This window comes from Sycon ciliatum, chromosome 10, assembly GCF_964019385.1.
Source record: "Sycon ciliatum chromosome 10, ocSycCili1.1, whole genome shotgun sequence".
Classification (NCBI taxonomy): Eukaryota; Metazoa; Porifera; class Calcarea; order Leucosolenida; family Sycettidae; genus Sycon; species Sycon ciliatum.
Window position 1 is genome coordinate 24,737,947 of NC_088652.1, and position 24,002 is coordinate 24,761,948.

The 24,002-nt window shown below is 48.5% G+C and overlaps 1 protein-coding gene across 2 annotated transcripts; it reads left to right on the forward strand.

Annotated features, from left to right (window-relative positions):
* Positions 1–485: 485 nt before the first annotated feature.
* On the forward strand, positions 486–23,015 carry LOC135826550 (solute carrier family 49 member 4 homolog). 2 transcript variants are annotated; one of them, XM_065339160.1, is made up of 13 exons: positions 486–869; positions 9,936–10,040; positions 11,112–11,305; positions 11,699–11,896; positions 12,195–12,265; positions 13,123–13,161; positions 15,011–15,140; positions 16,967–17,013; positions 18,213–18,274; positions 19,125–19,192; positions 19,779–19,888; positions 20,637–20,840; positions 21,866–23,015. In XM_065339160.1, the coding sequence occupies exons 1-13, from the start codon at positions 585–587 to the stop codon at positions 21,973–21,975; spliced, it is 1,623 nt and encodes a 540-aa protein (XP_065195232.1). In that variant the 5' UTR covers positions 486–584; the 3' UTR covers positions 21,976–23,015. The 2 variants fall into 2 exon arrangements, with proteins under 2 accessions (XP_065195232.1, XP_065195233.1); XM_065339161.1 differs by lacking the exon at positions 486–869 and adding an exon at positions 4,236–5,081.
* Positions 23,016–24,002: the final 987 nt, after the last annotated feature.

Here is a 24,002-nt window from a genome sequence, read left to right on the forward strand (position 1 = left end):
CAAGAATGACTACTGAAGTTAGTTGGACTGTTACAAACCTTGTGCCTAGCGCCTGTCGACCTCGTCCAGGCTGCTGAGGCTCGCCTTGCTAGGCATTAGACTGTCTTCGCAGCCATTTTAGCTCCCTCCTTATTAGACTGTTTTCACAGCCATTGTAGCTTCCTCCGTATAAGACTGTTTTCACAGCCATTGCAGCTCATTTTCTCTCGCAGTCTCGGCACTAAGCTGTTGACCTCCTTGCACTTCTGTTTATTTTGCCCGTACAAGAGGCTTGGTTTAATTTGGTAAAAAAACAAAAAAATAAAAACATCACAAGTAGTAAGTAGTTAGTTCACTCCAGGGAGTCGTAAAATACCGGTATTTTACGACTCCCTGGTTCACTTGCACTTTCTTGTTGTAGATCTACTCGATCGAGTCGACTCCCTGTTTGGACCACGTGTCGTCCGGTGAAGGTTGTAAATTTCAAAATCAAAATAATTGTGAGAACAGCAAGTCCATCTTCTTGGTACAGGTGTTTCTTTGCAGCTACCTGGACCTGGCGATTCACAGTGTTCTTCTAGTGAAGCCTTGCTTCTGTGGTCCAGATGACTTCAAGAAAGCGTGCTGGGTCGGATGAGCGGAGAACGTCGAGTGGAGTTGACCGTGCTCCCGCAAGTTCAACTGGAAATGTTGCTACAAGTTTCGTTGTGGGAAACGATACAGTGTTGAGTTCGTCCGGGTACGGCAGTGTGGCGGGATGTGCTGTAGGGGAAGGTGACGTTTCACTTGCAAGTGAAGAGCCCGCACAGGCCTCCGACAGATCAACAGCAGCATTGCTGCCCGGAAAGCTGGTCGAGGAGGGACGCGAGACCGCGAACGTCACCTACGCGGTGAGTGATTCAAATTGCGTCAGGTGAAATTCAGCTGTTGCGTAAAGCGAGGGGTATAAAACTGTCGGGAGTGCATTGTGCTGGGAGGAGATAAGCTGAAAACAACGTGCACGTGTAACCCTGACTTGACACGAGGGCCAACGAGAGAGCTTGGAAGCTCATGGCCCTACGCTATGCTTTTGTGCCTAGCTCATCGTGCATGTTATTAGAGCGGATGGAAATGTGTTTTCCATTGATTGGCTATAGTGTTTTATGTCGACCATGACGGCTACAATGCCCAACCATGCCACAACGAACTGATCGGCTACATCATTGTATTGCAAAAGTCTCCATCTGTTCGAATAGCATGCATGATGCATAGCATAGGGCCCTGAGCGAAAGAAATAAACTTTCTCTCTGCATTCGAGGGTAATACGACACCGTCTACCACCTTGATGACCTAGGCAAAAAAAGCATAGGGGTGATATAATTTTTTTCATTTCTCCTATTTTTTCAAGACATAACCTAGGATTCGAACCCGCACTATCGTCCTGCATGCATTCCCCCGATACATTTCGCATACATACTCATTCTTCCAAGTTGCTTCACGTTATGATCTTGCATTTGAAAACCATATTTGAGTTACGAGATAGCGCCAGGCATGCTGACGCCACAAACACACAAACACACACGGAATTAAGGCTGTGTGGACCCTGGCTAGCGCCAAACGTTACTGAAGCAACGTCTTTTGCATGACTACGGGAATAAAATAAAATGAAATGAAAGCATACTCCGTTACTCCTACAACTAACTGAGAATACTAAGTGACATGCTGCCGATAGGCTACACAATTGCAGGCGCGTGCGCCGGTGCCCTTCAAGGGGGGGGGGGGGTCCGGGCACCCAGGATCCTATACGGGGCACGCGCCTGCAATTGGGCTACCCGACTCAGTTTCCATGATAAAAAAGGGTATTGGTACAGTTGCCATGGGCACCGATGGTCACGGAGGGTTACGGTTGCATGTTTATGTGTATCTGTAGCGCCCGAAACCATCAACACACTGATGCCCGGCTGTCAGATCTTTCCCGAAAGGGTGAAAGCGCAACCAGAGATACAGAAGCCAAGCGCTGAGCTCAGAAGGCACACTGCACTGTCCATGAAGACATTCTCCCGGGCTCAAGAAGCAAAATAGGATGTAAGACGGAAAACTTCTTGCTGGTGTCGGCAGGTACACTTGCGCGCAATCCTAGTATGACAGCACTCATGTGGCGCACATCACTATTTGGCAGTCCGGTGGTTGCAACGGAAGTAGCTTTCGTTGTGGAGCTCTTTATCAGTCGAAAGTGGACGGAAATGTCTACGTCTTCCGCTACTCCAAACCGACTATCTTGCAATTTCGAAATGCATGCAACTCTCTGCCTGCAGATCGTTCATTGAAATAATTATTATTATGATGTCCACTTCCGATTAGCTTCCATATTTGGTGATTGCGATGATTAATTTCATCGTGTGCTGTGCCGCAAAACTTGAAATTTGAAAATGGGTCGAAAAGGTATCTCAAATGGAGTTCGAACCGCATCATGTACTGTTGCAAGCCGAGTCAAACGGTCTGGATTTACCTGGTTTTTTCCAATTCAGTCTTTCCTTGGCAACATCTAGCTATTCCTATCATTATTACAGCTTGCTTTTAGAAAAAAAGACTTCATAAACTTAAGCCTCCTAGCCCAGACCATTCTTATTTTCATGTATAACAGTCTACGCACATTTGAGTCATGTGTATACATGTACATTGGTACACTGTTCTTGATGAGTTCCTAAGCTGGTCGTACATCGGAGCTCCTTTCTTTGGCGCCAGGCAGGACTGTAGCATCAATGTACGATTGCTTAGTCATACATGCACAGGCTAATACCACCTCCGTAGTGGCCATCGTTTGGAAGCAACATTGGCAAGACTTTTGGCCCTTTATCAGGTCTAAGCAGGCACTGAGGCCGCGAGGGGGAGGGGGGGGGGATGTTCCCCGACCTGCCTTCGCCCCATCCAATACTTTCAAACTCCGTGGAGCACGCGACTGTTTGGGCCAAATGGTCAGTGGATCGCAGTTCCGTACCCACTATGAAGCCAGTGTGGATCTGGGGCCAGTGTGCAAAGTCCACTCACTCCCTAGCTGTAGCTGGGTGACTGTAGAGCCGTGCTATGCATTTTCAAAGAATTACAATCATACTACTTGAAATGCTTCAAGAACATTTTTATAGTTTCTACCCTGCGCCCCCTAAAACATGGACCCGCTGCACCGCTGCTTTCAGTCTTCGAAAACACCTGTCTTTGGGCATCAGCCCAGTGCTTGATCCATCGACTTCAGGGTTGACATTTGCCAGTCTGCAAAAGCCAGCAGCTAGAGATAACTCAATTTCCACAATGCTGTATCCGTATGTTTAGAGGGTGCTGGCTGACACACACGCACGCGCGCGAGCGCATGCACACACACACGCACACATACACACACGCCCATCGCGGAAGCGATGATAGCGAACAGCTATGTTACACATAGCAACTTGTGCTGGGATTACACAATTCAACAGCTTGCAAGGCTGAAGAATTGACCGCCACTAATTTTAGCCTGGTATCCACGCGCACACACACACACACACACACACACACACACACACACACACACACGCGAGTGCGCACGCGCACACATATGCACACACATGCCTATGCATGCCTCCGACTACACACACACACACCCACACACACACGCGCGCGCGCGCACACACACACGCACGCACACACACACACACACACACACACCACTAGCGAGTTTCAACTGGGAACTGTCTGGCTTTGAGTGTCAGGATGTCTTTGACTGGACGCCAGGTGCAAGCCAGAAGTCACTTCTACATGTAGATCCAAAATCTACTGAAGATTCAAGAACGGATAACTGGACAAGTGGTAAAAGAGTCGAAACGTTTTTCCTGGCTGTGCGCCATGCATGGGAATCATCGACTACAATTTATTATTATGAACGGTACCGGCATTGTGGCTACAAAAATTAATGACAGCGTTTGGAAATGCATCCATGTTGCGTACACGACTGTCTGCATGATTGCACACAATAACAGGTCGACCGTCTGTTTTTAGTTCTCTTGTCTCAGACCTGGACCATGGCATGTGGACTGAGTGTGAGAGGTCGTAATCGCGGCCTGTACCGGTCCCATCGCCAGATGAATGAACTGACTTTTTTTGTGCATGCACTGCAGTGTCTGGCACAGCCTCAGCCTGCACGTGTGTCATTTGCAATGGCATGACTAGTCGACTGTCATGTCACACCTCGCACATAGGCAATGCCTCGCGCAGCTAGCTCGGCAAACATCTTTTTTCCATTTTGATTGCAAACAGCGAAGCTACAAAATGTAAGGCTGATTGATGGAGGAGAAAGCGACCGATCAATTTAATTGAGCTGTCTTGCCTGATCTGCGGCGATCATCCGCTCGACAGCATGCATTTCAAGGAACTAAGTTACTTGCGTGTTGTTTGACAGCGTAAGATAGCTACAGGAGTTTGATACTGGTAGTCCGTCGTCGCAGACTACCTCTGAGAATGAGATGAAAATAATAATTTTATTATCATCGCCGTGAGCGAATCGAGCGTTCGAAGTGTAACTCTCAAAGCAGTGGAGAAGCTGCGTATTCATGGTATTTGAGTCCTGCCAACTATTAGTTTCTCCTCGGGGACAGCTTATTCTTCTACATTTTTGTATTTACTGAGAGCTAGACGAGGCTGCATTGAGTGACATTGTTTCTTTGGGCCAAGGACGCTGGCAAGTGTTTACTGCTGTTTGAATGTGACTAGAACCAAGCAGCCCTCGATGTACGTAGCAATAGCAGGGAGATAATAGTCACTCTGCATCGTCGGGTTCTTGCCGTTAGAAATGGGCTCGTAGTAGGCAGCCTGTAGCAGCTGGTGCTCAACGTCGTCTCCGCCCGCAGTGCTGGGACGAGGCAATGGCTTCTTACGAGCCGATTTCCGGCGAAGATTCAGACAGCCGGGATACTCGACCCATCCTTACTTCGTTCCGTGATGTTGCAGGTGGAAGCGTATCAAGAACCAGCTCGGATGACTCCCTACATCTACAGCTTACGGACCTTTCCGTTGAGGGCTCGACAAAGCATAGCGAGGACTCTGCAGCGGAAGCTGACTCGCATCTCAATAGTAGTGGTACCGCCAAACGAAAGGTAAGGTCGACTCCTTTGCCTGTGGTGCAAGTACAGTGTATTAGTACTGTAGTAGTAGTACTTCTATGTGAGTGGCTCTCATCGCCAAGGGGAACGAGCGGGAAACACGAATAGTGAGTATGTACAGGTCGTAGCATAAATACACCTATTGCAGAAACACGCGGCAGTTGCCAGCAACCACTGCTTCTGCCCAGTCACACAAGCACTCGAAAGTAGCGTATACGCTAAAGCGGGTTGCAGGAGCGAAAAATGGCATGGCAACGGCGAAAAGCGGAACTTCCGCTTCAGCGGAAACTCCAATCCGCTTCCGCCAAAATTTTCGAAGCGAGACTGTCGCTTCTGCGGATTCGCTTCAGCGGAAAACACCACGGTCTGCTGTATATGGACTTGCTACGAGAAATTTGTATGCGTATGATGTCCATGCAACAAGAATGCTTGCAAGATAGTCATTGACCTCGTCCATTCTCCGTACTGTATGCACCACAGTCCACTTTACTCTCATTTTCCGCCAAAGTAGGAGTTGTGCCCTGTTTGTATGTGTGACCATGCACACGTGGTTTCGCTGGAGCGACACCAGGCTCGCTGCCGCCGAACCTCATCGCCGAAGCGAATCCCAGTGCATGTGTGACCGGGCCCTTACACACTCAACCACCGACTTACCCCTGCGGAAGTCATACTATGCTCAATAGGTACCAGTTTTTAGTAATCATCAGCTGCTGGTATGTACAGGGACTGGCGACCTGGCTGGTATGCACAGATTATCGCACCCCAAGTGAGTGTCTCCATGGTTTGAGCCAATCAGCGGCCTTACTGAGCGTGCAATATTCCCCAGTACACCGCCAGCCAATGTGGATGCACTGCAGTGCGATATTGCACCCCGGCGAGTGAGCGTGCAATAACCTACATTTGCACGCTCGCTTCGAAGTGAGCGTGCAGATATAGGTTATTTGCACGCTCACTCGCCGGGGTGCAATATCGCACTGCAGTGCATCCACATAATCATTGGCTGGCTGTGTACTGGGGAATATTGCGAGTCGCTCCGCCAGGGAGTAGCTGCTGACTTGCTGCAGCACACCAACTTGGTCGAGGACGCTGTCGCGGAAGCGCATGTGGACCCGGCGTGCGTCCGCCAAGTCAACTTCACAAGCTCCGTGAGAGTCGAGACAGCAGACGCCCAAGTATTGGAGAAGACTGTCGACAGCCGATTTGAGAAACTGTCCGACGCCGCCATCGACAGCCTCGTTTCTGAGCAGAAAAACAAAAACACAGAGCAGGCAACTGCCAAATGGCTCCGCTTATTCGACAAGTATTGTAAAGAGACAGGACGTCGCTGTGACCTTAGTTCGGTTACGGCAAGCGACCTAGCTTACATTCTGCGACATGCATACGTCGAATTGCGTCCGAAGAAAGCTGGAGTGAAGTTCTCTACTACCGTCTCTGCATCAAGCTTGCTCGGTTTCCGTTCCGCAATACATCGCAAGCTAGGCGAGTTGAAGCGGCCCATGAACGTCCACAGTGACCCAGCGTTCAAGGACGCAAACATTGCATTGAAGGCCTTCCTCATGAAGCTAAAGAAAGCGGGAGAAGTCAAAGCGGTGGAGCACAAACACCCCATCAACGACGACGACATGAGCAAGCTGTCCCGCTACTTCCAGGATGTCCCGTGTACAAACAGCAGCTGCTCTAAAAATGAACGCGACTGGTTGTGCTGTGTTGTATAACTGTGAAAATGATAGCAGGGTTGCATGCAGCATGCTAGGGTTGCACCACACTGTGTCAAGTGTGTGGTGACAGACTTTGTGGTGGCAGGGGTGCGATAAATGTATTACTGCACTCGGACGCGTGCAATACCGGCGTCGATATCTGCACTTACGGCTTCGCCGTTCGTGCAGATATCGGCCGGTATTGCACTGGTCCTTGTGCAGTATTACATACGTCTGCCACAACTGCTGGGACCTACTGTAAGACATGTATATATAACGAGGAAGTAAATCTAAAGTTTTAACGGCTGACATTTTTTCGTTATAATAAGATTCGATGAGGCTGTAATGCTTCATATATGTTGTGTATGGATATGCCGGAATACTGCAAGATCGTTAACATATCGTCTCGTTAACCTATGAATTTTGAACAATCGTTAAATTTGCAACTCGTTATAATAACATGTCTTACAGTATCCCTTCTACCCCCCCCCCCCGCTGGCTGTTGTGTACAGAGTCTGCCAACCCAGTTGTTGTGTAGAGTCTGCCAACCCAGCTGTTGTGTACAGAGCCTGCCGACCCGGGTAGTGTGGTGTGGGCTTGTGGTTGTTGTGTACAGCTGGTATATACCCAGAGTGCTGACCCGACTGGTGCTGTTCGACTGTTGCCAAGAGTGCTGACCGGGTTGCAGGCAGTTCTGTGAATCTATAAAAAAAAAACCTCCAGGCCCGCCGAAACCGGTCCGGTTGGTCAGGTTATCACCGCACCAACGTGTGTACCCGCCACATCACACACAAAATAAGGCCATGAAACTACGGGACCAATCAAAAACTCCTTCCCGCGCGGTACTGCACTCCACAACTGGTCAAAGCTCACTTACTTTATGAAAGGCACACATTGTCGGTGACTCACACTGAAGGTACTGTATTAAAAAGGAAAACATTTCGGTGGTGTTTTATTTTCGGAAAATTCGGTGCCGACAAGTTTTACGTATAATAAAAAGGCACTAAATGTCGGTACCGGTACTAGTACACTTGCCTGGAAAACGGGTTTACCGAACATTCCCCTCCACCGAACCTCCGATTTTGGAGAATACCGAAAAAAAATAACACCACGATAGTTTCTGCTTTTACAAACGGTGAGGCTTGGCATCGGGTTCAAGAATGATGTCCATCGGGGGGGGGGGGGGGGGGGGCAGCCATTGGTTTTAGAGTACTGTCGTCAAATACGTCGGAAAACTCCTCTAGCAACTGTGATCGGATTTTCACTAGGTCTGTCGGGCTGGGCGTACGCGGAGCACTCACGCGTGCGACTTGCTGGGGCCAGCCGGGCGGCGAGAAGTTTAGAGCTCTCAATAAGGAACGTGACAGCAGTGCGTCGTCAAGACATGGCTCACGCTGTCATGTGATTGGTCATTGACCTGGAAAGTGACACACATCTTGCCGACAGTTACGAACTTGTCGCCACTCTTTGTCCGGACGTCGTCAAAGTCACTGTCGAGATTCTCAACGAATCCGCCTAGCAGGAAAAGTTGCCGGATGCCAATTGCGTCGATGTCACTCCCAGTGTCCGGGATCCATTGAAGCTGAATTGGCTGTGGTTCAATGCATAGCTTTGTTGCTAGTCGAACAGTGTCGGAGCCGGACTCCTGGGCGCACCGGACCTTCGACATGCCAATCTGGGTTTGCTTCTTGGGTTTCGGGCACATTGATTGGAAATGGCCAGCAACTTTGCATCCGTTGCACAATTTCCCAATGGCTGGACGTGCAGACTTAGTGTGAGGGGAACGACCACAGTTCGGATATTTAACTGGTGCTTTCGGAGCAGCAGAGGACTTAGTAAAAGAGTTAGAGACAGACTGTCGCTTCTGCTTCTGGTATGCAGATTATCGTGCGGCGTTGACTTGCGCCTGCCCAGGAATGTTGTGGGAGGTGTCAGACGCTGCTTCCTCGGCTCAGCAAAGTTTGATGTCTGCATCCAGGGCCAGGTCTGGTGTGGCAAGCAACTTGTGTCGGCTTTCCTCGTTGAGTATTCCGACGACAATGCGGTCACGCAGTACATCATGTGTGACTTGTTGTAGGATGGACTTGCACCCTCCGCATACTCGGCCCGAACATGTAGTGCATAGTGACAAATCCGGAAAATCACATGCATTATACGACTCTCTCGGGGAGGTGTAAAACACGTCAAACGGCTTAGCTCTGGACTGTTTACGATTGTAAACTGCCAGTCTGTCCAACAAGGGATTACTTAAGCGTCGCAAATACTTCTTGACTTCGGCGATGATCACATGAACATCGTCGTTTGCACCAATGGGGATGATACCCTCGCGGAGAGAGCGGCGGAGGTCCTCGTCAAACGCTTGACGAAGGGCGCTCACTCTGGTGTTCAAGCCATGAGAAGCAAGTTGTTGGCACGCAGAATAGTCGTCCCAGGCTTCTTCCCATGTGACGAAATCAGCCAAAGACGCAGTGGAAAGCAACATTGGACGATCCACAGACAGCGGCTTTGGTGTTGGTGTGGATGTGGGTGTCGAGCGTGTAGACGTTGGGGCTAAACCTGTGGGCTGTTCTTGTTGCTGTTGGAGACTTTTCAATGTGTCTTGAAACATTTTGGACAGTTGTTGTTCTCTGGCCTCGGCAGCTTGCATCTGCGCTGCGACTAACTTAGTGAGAGCAGCGGCTCCAGAGAGTTCGGCTTGGCCATTGCCGTCCGCCATTTCGAAACCGGTTCGACACGAACAAAACGCAAATTTTAAAATTCCGGCCTGCGAGTAACACAACGAGGTGCAAACACAGGTAAAAAAACGGCAGCAACAGAACAGGTACTATACTAGAATATGTTCACTGCGCCATGTGATGTCTGCCTTCACAGTCATGCACAAACACTCAAGGACACAGGGCGAGGTTTGGAAGAATACAATTAGATACAGGTGTGAAGAAGACAGGTAAAGAACAGACAACCAGGTCAAGCCAAGCATGCACTTCAGGCGACTAGTCCAAGATGGCGCAGGCTGGTTGTGACGTAACATACAGGCAAAATATATGACGTAATAGTCACGTGATAAGACATGAGCAGCATATCCCATCAACAGGAGTTTATTCCAATCTTCATGTTCCTGTTTGGTTTGTGTGTTTCTTGTTGCTGCATTCAGGTGTACAAGTATCGCTGGTGGGTGTTGTTTGTCGTCTGGTTAGTTATCTTTGAAGAGGCATGCCTCTGGAATACATGGGGACCCATCGCTGACGTGGCCAAACAGGTACGGACCATGCATGCGTGTGCATGCGTGCGCTCGCGCGTGCGCGCGTGTGTGTTTGCGTGTGTGTGTGTGTGTGCCAGATAGTGCTGGGTATGTTGCCAACGGGCTCGGCTGTTTGAAGGTGTAATGTTGTACCTGCCACCTTTGTTGGTTTTCTATTTTAAGTATACATACTGTAACGCCGCGTATAAAAGCAGGTGCTTACGACTGTATAAGCCGGGGTTCAAACCATGCTTCTATTCAAGTATGCTTCTATTCGAAACACGCTTCTACGTCAACATGATCAGTGTACACTGTACAGTGCAGTGCATACTGCCACGTATGTACTGTTCAAATACTTGCACGTGTCTTTGCACAAAGTGGCTTCTATTCAAATCGTGCTTCTGTGTCGTGGCGCACCTCGAAAAATTGGCTTCTATTCAAGTCATGCTTATGCACAGGTCATTCTTTTATACGCGGCACTACGGTACCTGTTAACCATGGACTGCTTCTGGCTAGATTAACTCTTGTGTAATCAATGGTGCTAGTGAAGTTTATAATTATCAGATCCACTCTGATTTAGCCACCCACACTAGTAGCAAGTAATACCTTCACGGGGGGCAGGGATAACTGCAGGTGGATCCCAGACAGATACCCTGATACCTTCAATCCTTTTTCTGCACATTGTCCTCAACCAATTACTGAGATGTGGTAAGTGGGATCATTTCCAAGTCCACCCGGAGTTTGGGGATTTCAGGGTGAGTCGGCCGTTGGGCGGTTCAATAGCCAATTGAGTAATCTTTCCAAGATTGTTTTTGAGTCTCTCTCCCTTCTCCCGGGGAGACCCACGTGAACCGTTTTAGCAGTGAGCAAGTACATGTACACACGCGTGTGTGCGTGTGCGTGTGTGTGTGCGTGCCCTCGTGCAGAGGGGGGGGGGGGGGGCTAGTGTGTGTTTACGCATGACTGTGTGATTGTAGGTGTGCTGTACATGTGCGTGTATGCGTAGCGTTGCAGTATAACCACATCTAAGTTTCTCTTCAATGGTCTCTCTCTCTCTCTCTCTCTCCCTCCCTCTATTTCTCTACCTAGGCATTCGGTTGGACGGATGGAACAATTGCACTGCTAGCCAACTGGGGTTGCATTGGCTTCACGATTGCGGCTGGCCCGTTGTCATGGGCGATGGGACGACGGACTCTGAAGGCCGTCTTCCTGTTCTCGGCTCTGTGTGGCATGGCATGCACAGCGCTACGCTGTATCACCATGGAGCCAAATGCAGCCTCCTAGTGAGTTGCACTGGGTTTCTAGTTCGTGACATCTTTGTCTGTGTGTATTCTTTGTTATTATCATCTCACCAACACCCCCCCCCCCCCTTGCCTTTTGGTACAGCACTTCATTTCTGGATGCAGTGCAGAGGCATAGCATTTCTTGGAGTTCTTTTATAGGGTTGTTCAGACAGGACCTGTACAGTTTCAGGCCGTGGCATCTTGCTATGAGTGAGAAGCACGATGGAGTATAATTGTGCACGTATCATACTATGTCTGCATTGGTGCCCGTGTGTATACTTGTGTGTGGGTGTGCATAAGCCCCTCGTGTGTACGTGTATGTGTGTGTGTGTGTGTGTGTGTGTGTGTGCACTTCTGTATGCACGCGCGTGTATCTCCGCACTTTGCATACAGCCTGATAAACTTTGCTCACCTGCTCAACGGCCTGTCAGCACCCGTGGCGCTGGGAGCTGGGCCCGTGATCTCTGCAAAGTGGTTCCCACCGTCGGAACGTGTGACAGCGACCGCTGTAGCCGGCATGAGCACCACGGTGGGAGTTGCGACGTCGTTCCTGCTGGGACCACTGCTTGTACCGGATACGCAATGCAACGGGTAAGCCCCACCCGGCGGGCACATTGCCTCACTCTAGTTTAGTTTGAGACTTGTCGAAAGCCTTCCTACAGTGGCACTATGATATTGTTAGTATGTTCACATGGTGGCTGTGGATTTGCTGGATCGCTTTCTCCGGATTTCGTCCGTTTGTACGATTATGTTTTCGACATGCTGCCCGGCTTTGTTGTAAGCCTGTTAAGTGTGTGTGTGTGCGTGTACGCGCGCGGTGTGTGTGTGGCTGGGTGGCTGTGCGTGTCTGTGTCTGTGGCTGGGTGGCTGTGTTAATTTGCCCTTAAAGAACCAGCGCGGATGGTGCAGTAAACCACACCTTCGAGTCGAACTTCACAATCCTCTACGACGAATGCATCGGTAAGGTTTACTTGTAGATGTGACCTGAAAAGCACACACTGACATATTGACACTGTGCTTGCACATGTACTGTATGTCTTTGACCACGTTGGTAGGTGTGATCCACTCACCTCCCACCGCTTTAGGAGCTGCATCTGCGCCTTGATCCTTGAAGGGTGGTCGTGTTCCTACGGATGCAAAAAAACTCGGCTAGAGCGAACCGTGATTTTTTTGACTGTGTGTTGACTTCCTCGTGTAGGCATAACGAGCATTTTCACCAATGTTGACCTGCGTTTGGACATGTTAGAAAAGTACAGTAGACCAAGTTAGTTACAGTTACTCAGAGCCCAGTCTGCAGGGCCACCATAGTGCTATCGTTTCTGCACTCGATAGCACTTGTTTTTGCTGTGCGGAGAGTATCGAAGAGCAACACATTTTCCTCGTTTTAAGGACAGCATGCTCACTGAGCGAGCACAATTCTCAGCAATCGCGGTGTCCCCTTCGCACACACTACAATATTACCGCAGAGTGTGATTCACTACTTTCCCATATCCAGCGGAATTTCCGTTGCACGAAAAAATTCACGGTCCGCATGAGCCGAGTTTTCCGCATCCTCTAGGATCAAGACGCAGGTCCACAAAATTAATGGTGTCATTACTGTTATGGGACGAGGGTGTAATAGAAACTTGAGCTATCACTTTGCACTACACACACACACACTCAGTGCGTGTTGATGATCATCACTCAAAACACTCTACACACTCTAGAGGGGGGGGGGGGGGGGTCACAAGCTAGACTAAACAAAACTCTATGCGTAGGTGTTCAGTGTTCTCTGGTTTTGTGTGTGTTCACTTTACTTCCTCACATCATGCCCGCAGACGGATTGCGACACAACATCCGGAACCTCATGCTTGTTCGTAAGTACTGAAGCCGGCTAGTCCCTCAACATTCCAGAATTCTGGGCATGGAGTTTGTTGGTCAGGGTGTTGCAGCCAGTTGTGTACATGTACTATCATTCTCTGGATCTCTTCACCATTCCACATACTTGTGTTCATTATTTTACTACTTCCTCCGTTAACAAAAAAATCGTGATGGATTTTTGAGGGACTGGTTTGCGCACGAACTTCCGTGAACTGAGTCGCGATCACTTTCTCGACCTTTCCTGGCATGCCATGAAAGAAATACGATTGAAGGAAAGCGACCTTTCACAACAAACTGGGCGGAATCGATGGTTGCGCTGTGTCAACATAGGTGATGACAGCCATGGCGAGGGAAACTGAAATACCACTCCTCCGAGGACATAATGCGCTGCTTGGCCTCTCTGGCACGGAGTTTGAGAGTGATAGAGCGCGATGGAACAGAGCAGCGAACCCACACAATGAGCGAGTGAACAGGCAGCTGCTCCGACCGCACGGCGCAATGACATGACTCTGGTCTTGTTCAACCTGCACAAAGTCCAGATTTGAATGCTGATGACCATGCATTCTTTAGAAGTCTACAGTCCGACGTGAATCTCGTGGCTAAGAAAAGTCGACAGAACTTGCTAGCCGTTGCCGTTCAAAGCTGGCAGGAGCATCCATCAGGGAAAATGGAATCAGTTTGGTTGTGCCTTTACCCCTCGTTTCGCAGAGTTCTAGAGAGTGGAGGTGAAACCGCGGAGTCGTAACATATTTTTACGACTCCCTGGTGGAAACGAGTAAACGCCAATGCGGCAGATCACGCAGCTTGAAAGCCAACTTGAGCGACGACGGCATCACCAAATTTCAGCGGAGTGTGATCAAAGAGCTATAACCTGAACAACGACTAGAAAGAGATGACGACTCGCGTGCAGCAGATGACGACAGCGACGCAGGGTCAAAAATGAGTCGAGCGAAAGCGACGCAAACATAACTTTCTGCTCATTCCGCCAACAGTTTCTCTTGTAAAGACGCTGCACAAAGGCTGAACTACCTTCGTCCAGTGATTTACAGTCGATACAAACTGTTCTTGATCTGTTCTAATACATGTATAAGTGTTTTTGTATCCATCAATATCCATCACGATGTTTTTGTTAGCGGAGGAAGTAGGGTAATCCACCCACCAGACTGTGAGTCTTCTTGCCGAGTACCCTGGCCTAGGTAATCCCACCATATATGTGTGTGTGTGTGCGTGTGATGAGGGGGGGGGGGGGGGGGGAAGGGGGACTTGGCCTACAGCCGAGTCTCATGCAAACCGTGATTTTTTGTGTGGGTGTGGGTGTGTGGGGGGGGGGGGGGGTTGGGGGCATACGCCATCACACTTTCCCGGGAGGAGACATCACTGTCTAGCTTGACAATCAACTATTACCGTATTTCCACAAATAGTAGGCCGGTCTACTATTTTTTCAACCTCGTCCTAACCCGGCCTTATAATCGAGGACGGTCTTGTATTCGAGGACGGTCTTTTATTCTTTCAACCCAGTTTGACCCCGGTCTTCTATTTCTCGCCACATAGTTTTACCCCCGTTCTTCTATTTTCTTCTACACAGTTTGAGCACGGTCTTCTATTTTTTCCCACAGTTTGAGCACGGTCTTCTATTTTTAACACAAGAACAAAGACTCATTTAGTAGGCCCGGTCTTCTAATCGGAGACGGTCTTTTATTTTTTCAATCGCCCCTGCCCCGGCCTTGTATACGAGGAAGGCGTTGTATACGAGGACGGCCTTTTATTTGCGGAAATACGGTATGTGTCACTCGACGACTCACGCCTGTTTACGCCCTTTCTGTTTCTGGTGCTGACTTGTCACAGATCTTGGCTTCTCCGCTGTGGTCCTATTCTTGGTGGTGTTCACGTTGAAAACTGAGCCGAAGAGTGCACCGTCACACTCCAGTGCGATACCGAGACTGGAGTTCCGTCCCGGACTACGGAAGCTCATCAGGTGGGTTTCCGGGGCCAGCGTCACGTCAACATCCTCTCCTGCATTTCCACCGTGTGCCGGGCCGATCGAGAGGGGGGGGGGGGGGGGTCCGTAGAACCCCCTAAATTTCGCAACAGTTCTACTGAAAGCCATACATGTATCATGTATTCAAACAATAAGAAGGCGGAAAAAGTATTTTAACTCTGAGTTTCACGCACTAAGCGATCATCAGAAAACAGTCATGAGTAAATCTGGATCAGTACTGCTTTATATACCCACAAAGCAAAGTGTAAATGGCTGCATCATGGCGCAAATCTAAAACGTGTGAATGACGGCAGTGCAAAGTGTAACTGAATGCATCATGGCGCAAATCCAAAAGTGCGAATGGCAGCAGTGGTGTATTATCTATTCATTTTTGGCTAAACTGGACCCCCCTCCCCCCCCCCCGAGAGAGATCTCTGGATCCACTCCTGATGTGTAATGCATTGATAAGAAGAACTGTCGCTGTTCCATGCCAATTCCGTCAATCCCTTTGCTGTTTATCCTGACGTCATATGGAAATACTGCAGGAGAATGACAGCTTCTACTTCATAATCTTAAGCTGGAAGAAAGCCTAAAGGCCAAAAAAGACTGTTCGTTGTAGCAGTATGACTTTCACTGTGTGGACTGGAGAGATTGCGCCCGTGCATGCACTATCTGCTGACCAATAGATGACACATCCGCCCTAATAAGAGCCCGTGATTTTACTTCTTGTTGGCGGGGGGGGGGGGGGGGTCAACGAGTAGTAGGGTACCCGTGCTACCCGTAATTAGAGCGGGTACTCGGGTAGCAGTTTGCTCCTGAGAACCCGATGTGATAGTTGGAGTACGGTGTTTTCGCAACGGTGCATGTAAAAAGCACAGCTACGTGCCTACTGTACACGTTCCATGTAGCGCAAGTGCACACTCACTGTACAAACTCTTACTGTGTCAAAAAATACCCGATAGGGCACCCGTGCTACCCGGATAGTAATACCCGAACTCGTTACCCGACCAAACCTCTACCTGTTGCAGCCCTGCTCGTTGGTAACAACTTTTATGGGTGACACCCCAATCAAATATTTGACCCTGTTCGTAACTCGTAATTTGCCACTTGCCTCGCACATACATTTAGGTTGCACTACATCGAGCAGCTCGTGGGTTTTCTATCAGTAGTTTTAGTTGAGTATCAATCTCGGAGTTGCAATTAAATTCTAATTGGATCACCTCTCTTATCCGTTAGCAGTTCTCTACTCCGCGCATTGAGCAGTTTCCCAACAGTTGCCACAACCCTGTGTGTATGTGTGTGTTCACGCGCGCTCGTGTGTACGTGTGTGTGTACTCGTGTGTGTACGTGTGTGTACGTGTGTACGTGTGTGTGTACGTGTGTGTATGTGGGTGTGTGTACATGTATGTATGTGCATATGTCTGTCCATGCATGTACCGGTATGTGTGTCTCTGTGTGTGTGTGTGTGTGTGTGTGTGTGTGTGTGTGTGTGTGTGTGTGTGTGTGTGTGTGTGTGTGTGTGTGTGTGTGTGTGTGTGTGTGTGTGTGTGTGTGTGTGTGTGTGTGTGTGTGTGTGTGTGTGTGTGTGTGTGTGTGTGTGTGTGTGTGTGTGTGTGTGTGTGTGTGTGTGTGTGTGTGTGTGTGTGTGTGTGTGTGTGTGTGTGTGTGTGTGTGTGTGTGTGTGTGTGTGTGTGTGTGTGTGTGTGTGTGTGTGTGTGTGTGTGTGTGTGTGTGTGTGTGTGTGTGTGTGTGTGTGTGTGTGTGTGTGTGTGTGTGTGTGTGTGTGTGTGTGTGTGTGTGTGTGTGTGTGTGTTCGTCTGCAGGAATACACCATACATAGTAATATCTGTTGTCTACGGCTTGATCAATGGTAAGATTTCATGACTTGAATGATCAGTGCTAACAAGAGTATTATAACCAACAGAGTGCAACTCGACGATCACCTAGCCAAGGCGGAATTTTTATAACAGACTTTACACTTAAATATTGCGACCGAGCTTTCGGCCATACTCCACTTTACTACATTCTCAACCCATCACCACCATGCGCTCTTAGCCGAACCAATGCACGAAGCATAAACACACCAGCACACCAAGGACACTTCCGGAGACAAGTATTTGTTGCGTCTCTAGACAGCTGGTTCGCTCCTTCGAGCTCATCAGCAGAGCTCACCACTCCATTATCATCATTATCATCTTCTACTGATGAGCTTGAAGGAGCGAAACAGCTGTTAAGAGGCGTAGCAATTATCTGTCAACGGACGTGTCCTTGCTGTGCTGGTGTGTTTATACTTCGTGCATTTGTTCGGCAAAGAGTTCATGGAGATGACGGGTACCATCAGTCTTTTGCAGCTATTTGGCTCACTGATGCCATCATGCGTAGCCAGAGATCAGTTCAAATAAGTTATAAATCACAACTACGGTAGTCGAGGCAGAACAACGGACGGTGGATCGATGTGTCCGGAACCTGATGAACTCTCAACGTATCTACAAAATAAGCGGGGGGGGGGGGGGGAATATACACTTGATCATACTTCTGGCAAAGAATGGCACTATACAAAATTCCGCCGTGGGTGAACCCATCACAGTTCGAGATAGGAGTTGCACTCTCTTGGTTATGTGCCCTTGGTGATAGTAAAATTTATTTACTGAAATAATAACAGTGTTGCTATGACTGCAGAGTTTTGTTCTTTTTACTGCCATTGTAGAATTATGATCCCCTTGACGTTTCTTTAAATAACTGGTGAGGAGATCGTTGTTCTGTGCTGGAGGAAAGTCAACTACAACAAACAATGCTCACTGCTAGCTGCCATGTTCTTTGAGTGTATCAGATCTCGCCAGTGTGGGTCAATGAAGTACCTCTACGGGGGCAACAGGCCTGCTTTTATGTGTTGTGCCGAAGCATAGATTCATGTACGCTTCCATGTTTGAAATTGTGTATTGTATGCTCACATGTGTCCATTTTCTGCGCATGTGTGTGTGTGCGTGGTGTGTGTGTGTGTGCGTGCGTGCATGAACCTGTGTGCATGTGTGTGTGTGTGTGTGTGCATACATGTGTGTGCAATTCCAGGATTGTTCAGCGGCTGGGGTGCTGTTCTGTCGCTGATTCTCGGCATGTATGGAGTCTCTCAGGTCAGTACAACCCTGCTGTGTCTCTGTTCTCTGGCGTATCTACACGGGCATGTACTTGTATACCATGTAGGGGTGTCATCGGGTACTCATCCTACCCGTAATCCTACCTGTAATCCGAACCGTAATTAAAGCGGGTATCCGGGTAGCAGTTCGCTCCTGAGAACTCGTTTGGATAGTTGGAGTACGGTGTTTTCGCAACAGTACAAGTAAGAAGTACAGCTATGTGCTTACCGTACACTTTTCCTTGTGCATGTGTGTGTGTGTGTGTGTGTGTGTGTGTGTGTGTGTGTGTGTGTGTGTGTGTGTGTGTGCATGTGTGTGCATGTGTGTGCATGTGTGTGCATGTGTGTGCGCGTGTGTGCCATATGGTGCAGTGGTATGTGCAGCGTTTTCCAATCGAGAGATTGCGGGTTCGATTCCGGACGATTATGGTCGCACACGTCTTTCTTCTCTTTCTCAGACTCCTCCTGAATTTTCTTTCATTCTCCTGGGTGGTTACCAACAGCTAGTGCATACCAGAGTATGTGGTGTGATGCGTGTGCGGGGAAAAAAATGAAAAAGACCAAAAAGTAGGGATTCACTGTCCAGAAAAGCCACTTCCTAGCTGTGTGGTGTAGACCAAGCTGAATAGTGGAGGTCAATTCTTCAGCCTTGCAAGCTGTTGAATGGTGCAATCTCAGCACAAGCTGCTATGGCTTCTGCTGTAGCATCGCTATCATCACCTCTGATGGATGTCAAATGGTGTTTGTATGTGCATATGTGTGTCTGTGTGCGTGCGTGTGTATGTGTGTATGGGTATGCGCTTGCATGCTTGTGTGTTCTTCCCAACTTGTTATCCTTGCGCTCACAGCGAGAGAGTGGCTTCATTGGTTTCTACTCCACCATTGCAGGTGGCTTCACTGGCATCCTCATGGCACGGTAAGGCTCGGTTCTACACTGATTGACAAGCAGTGCATCCTGCTGGCTTTCTGGCTTCATAATCTGCATTTCACGAGCTTGGATCTGATGCTGATTCTGATGCTTGTGTTGATGTTAGCTCTATGCTGATTATGCCAGTGCTATTGTCTTGTTCTTGCCCTAATAGGCCATTCTCACGACGTGTAAACACTTGCACGTGTGTGATCAAGATAACACTGGCAAACCGTCATCCAGTTCACACTGTGCTGGGAAAACTTTGCAACCGTCAATGTAACCATAGCGACCCCCTGAAAATGCCGGGAAATGTTCAATTTTGAAATTTCCCTTGTTCATGCACTGCATTGGCAGTACGCACTTTCAACAACCGACACTTTTCCTGGCGTGCAACGATAATCGCGAGCAAAAGGGCCTCGGCCAAGATAAAAAATCAGTTGCACGCGTGTGTCCAAGTTTATCGTACCCGAGTAAATATCCTTGGAAACAGTACGATAAAAGTAAGTTTGCCCGTCGTGTGAATGGCCTATTAGTCTCCTTGTAAGCTGGTACCTGTGTACATAGTCTATTTCGTTATTGTTTCTGTGTATAGGATTGCTGACAAATACTCTCGTCGTCACAAAGAGCTGATCCTAGTCGTGTTGGTCGGCTCCATTTTTGCCTTCTTGGCATTGTCCGTTGTGGGACATTTCTCGTCAGGAGGTGAGTGTGTGCGCTTGTGTGTGTGTGTGTATGTGTGTCTGTGTGTGTGTCTGTGTGTGTGTGTGTGTGTGTGTGTGTGTGTGTGTGTGTGTGTGTGTGTGTGTGTGTGTGTGTGTGTGTCCCATATGGTGCAGTGGTATGTGCAGCGGTTTCCAATCGATAGGTTGCGGGTTCGATTCCCGACGATTATGGTCACACACGTCTTTCTTCTCTTTCTCAGACTTCTCCTGACTTTTCTTTCATTCTCCTGGGTGGTTACCAACAGCCAGTGCATGCCGGAGTATGTGCACGTGGTGTGATGTGTGTGCGGAAAAAAATGAAAAAAGACCAAAAAGTAGGGATTCACTGGCCAGAAAAAGCCACTTCATAGCTGTGTGGTGTAGACCAGGCTGAATAGTGGCGGTCAATTCTTCAGCCTTGCAAGTTGTTGAATGGTGCAATCCCAGCACAAGCTGCTATGGCTTCTGCTATAGCATCGCTATCATCGCCTTCGGCGATGGGCGTCCAATGGTCCAATGGTGTGTGTGTGTGTGTGTGTGTGTTGCCAACCTATTGGGAGGGGGTGGAGGGCTTGCATGGGTGCGTGTGTGTGATTTGTCGCTCTCCCACGGTTTAAAATAATGTAGTCAAACTGTGTACTGGTCACTATGTCTAAAGGTTGTGCCGGTATTCACTAATTACTGTTCTATTCAAAGTCCTTGTTCAAGGGGTTAACTGTATGTCACTGTATGTGTGTTTGCTCCTGCAGAAACACACAAGTGGGAGCTTGCAGTATACTACATTGCTGTCATCCTGGGTGGCATCTTCCAATACGGACTCATACCCATCATGTTAGAGTTAGCCGTGGAGATATCTTATCCAGTGGCTGAGGGTATCACGGCCGTCTTCATGACCTTCTTCAGTTGTTTCTTTGTCGTCATCTTCCTTGGCCTGCTCTATATACCTGGAATAGGTGAGTCGCTGTGTTGGGTTCCGTTTGTGTGTGCGCGTGTGTGTACGTGTGTGTACGTGTGTGTGTGTGTGTGTGTATGTGTGTGTGTGTTGCCAACCTATTGGGAGGCTACCTTCTTGCCAAAGCATTTGGAAGTCGGACTGGTTTCGACTCCTCAATCCAGTGTGTCGTTATTATAGTTTGAGGCTGTTGGTATATCTGTTGTTGGCCCTGGGATCCCAGTACTCAGTTGCCGAGGCTGGATGGTGAATTCACTTCAAATTCACTTCATGGTATCAGTGCTTCTACCTTTATTTTTAATTCTTGTGTCTGCTTATCAAAGCAGCATGCCGTCTATACTAGATACACCAGCAAGTGTAGTATGTGCATTGGTGCATAGGTCTTGGCCGTCCTTTTCCGATATGCTCCGTGTGGTGTAGACCAGGTGTGCATTGAGGGTCGATTCACATGACTTTGCCGGTTGTGTGGGTTAGAGGAGTTATCTGGCGCTAGGCTTGATCTGTTTCATTCAGAATCAGATCCGCTATCGTTGCTATAAAGAGAAAATCTGCTGGTGCACATCCAGTGCATTTGCAGATTTGCGTGCTTCTCTTGCGACGGGCGTATACATGATACGCGCGCGCGCGTGTGTGTGTGAGGGGGTGGGGGTCATTGGTGTGGGTGCGTGCGTGTGGGTGCGTGCATACGTGCGCATGGGTGCATTCGCACACCACTCACGTTGTGATGGTGAGTGCATGTGTGTGTTATTTTCAAGCCGCCACTAGTCTGGGTAGCATCGGTTTGGCTGGTGGAATAGCCATTGAAACCATGTTTCCGTGATTCCTTCTGAATCACTCTGCTATCTGATGCAATGACCTGAGTAACTGCCTCTTGCCAGGCAATAACCAGATACCAATGTCAGTTACTTATCTTTCTGCATGTGTTTTGTGCATCTGAGTAACCTTTGTGAAGGTCGCATTGCATGTCATCAGTCTTACTTTTTGGGACTTTGTTCTTGGTTGTTGTCTTTCATTGTGAACATGCAGGTGTGGTGTGGTTGAATTGGTCTCTGGTGGCTGTCCTGGTGTTCGGCACAACGGTAATAGTGTTCGTGAAGCCTCAGTACTCCCGTCTGGACCAAGACCTGTCCCAGTAAGGTCGTAGCCATGCCTATTGCTTGCTTTCCTCTCAGCCACCCCTAACAGTGGGTATCAGCGACCAAGCCTATCTCCACGACATGGACACACACAGAGTCCACTTCCTTGCCTACTCCACCCGCTGCTAGATGGAAGACCGGTTGAACCTGGCCACACCAAACGCCAGTTGGTCATGAAGAATAGTGCTTTAACTTCGCACCGCAAAGCACATCTATACGTTGGCAATTAATAGCCCTGAATACTAAGTATCACGATTGGTTGATGCCATCTTCATTTGGTCCATTTACTGGTATAGCAGCTTGCTTGTATATTGGTGTCAGCACTTGAGGACTGCTCTGCCGAACAACTCTTAGTTCATGCAATCCAGAGACCGTTACATGAGAATCTTTGCATTATAATAGACAATGGCTACAATGTAGTCTTCACCTATTGAGAAATCATGTGACCTAACGTGCGAATCAGTAAGAAATAATCACCTTCAACATGGAGACAATTGACATGTTGATGGATTTTTTGACTTTGTTATAAAAAGCCTATGGATTCCACTTGACGTAAACATTATCACGAAGCCCTATGGCAGGATTGATGCAAGCAGATTAATATATTTTTAATGCCGTGAAGAGAACGATGTGCCCGCTCATAATACTTGTACTCCAGAATGTTTTCTAGTCCCAATAATATGATTTATCAAAGAAATTTCGCCCCTTTGTGTACATTTTATTTAGCTTGCCGTCTGTGGTCACTGAATGGCTGCAGTGTGAGCCAACAGTAGCTCAGAGCACGTCTTCTACATTTCTATTCTCATACAGGTGTCTGTGACCTGTCGGCTTGAATCAGCCCATAGTTCCTATTTATTAATTTCTTCACCACTGCATCGCAGTAACCACTCTTCATGCTAACTAGATGCTAACACACTGATTGAGCTGATATTTGCTTTCAGAGCACTTCTCACACCGACAATAGTGCTCCTCTGTCCAATTCTTCTGAAATTCCACACCTATTCTACCTTGGCTACAAATAGTGAAACATTCAAAGCTTTCTCGCATCGTCTTCATTGTGTGCACTTTGCTCCCAATGGTTTTGTACGGGGTGCATGTGTGTGTGTGCGTGTGTGTGCGTGTGTGTGTGTGTGTGTGTGTGCTTTCGTGTGTTTGGGTGTGTGTCAGCTTGCTTATTTTACTGCGTCTGTCGAGAATTCCTCGTATCTTCAACGGTATGCTGCTTTGCAATTTGTAGATCACATTGCCATAGTTACGTGAGTGGGTTATTTACGTTGTTTGTCTGTGTTGTTTGTCTGTGTCTCTGCATGCGTGGGGAAGTGTCTGTATGTGCATGACTTTGTGACTAGTTTTGTTTGTGTTTGGGGGGGGGCATGCCTGTGTGTTTGTGTGTGTGTGTGTGTGTGTGTGTGTGTTTGTGGTGTGTGTTGGGGGGGGGGGGATTATCCTGCTGCGGTATGCCAAAGAAGCTTTTCAGAGCATGGCTAGATTACCAAAAGATTCCAATACGCTTGCTCGTATATCTAAGCTTGGTACTTCCATGCTGTTAGCTGTCATTACTGTACTACTAGGACACACACCATACACGCACACACACACACACACACACACTTGTCTTGCTCAATGCCGTAACTGGTCCCGTCGGTCTGGGAGACTAACACACCATTGGACCATTGGACGCCCATCGCCGGAGGCGATGATAGCGATGCTACAGCAGAGCCATAGCAGCTTGTGCTGGGATTGCGCCATTCAACAGATTGCAAGGCTGAAGAATTGACCGCCACTATTCAGCCTAGTCTACACCACATAGCTATGAAGTGGCTTTTTCTGGCCAGTGAATCTCTACTTTTTGGTCTTTTTCACAAACCACACACACACACACACACACACACACACACACACACACACACACACACACGCACACACGCACGCACACACACACACACTTGTCTTGCTCAATGCCATAACTGGTCCCGTGGGCCTGGGAGACTGTCTGACACACACGCATACAGTCCAAGGCACAGCGT

Coding starts and splice junctions, on each gene's coding strand:
- LOC135826550 (XM_065339160.1), top strand. CDS start 585: ATGACTTCAAGAAAGCGTGCTGGGTCGGATGAGCGGAGAACGTCGAGT. Junction 10,041..11,111: donor TCGCTGACGTGGCCAAACAG/GTACGGACCATG, acceptor TTCTCTACCTAG/GCATTCGGTTGGACGGATGG. Junction 11,897..12,194: donor CCGGATACGCAATGCAACGG/GTAAGCCCCACC, acceptor TTGCCCTTAAAG/AACCAGCGCGGATGGTGCAG.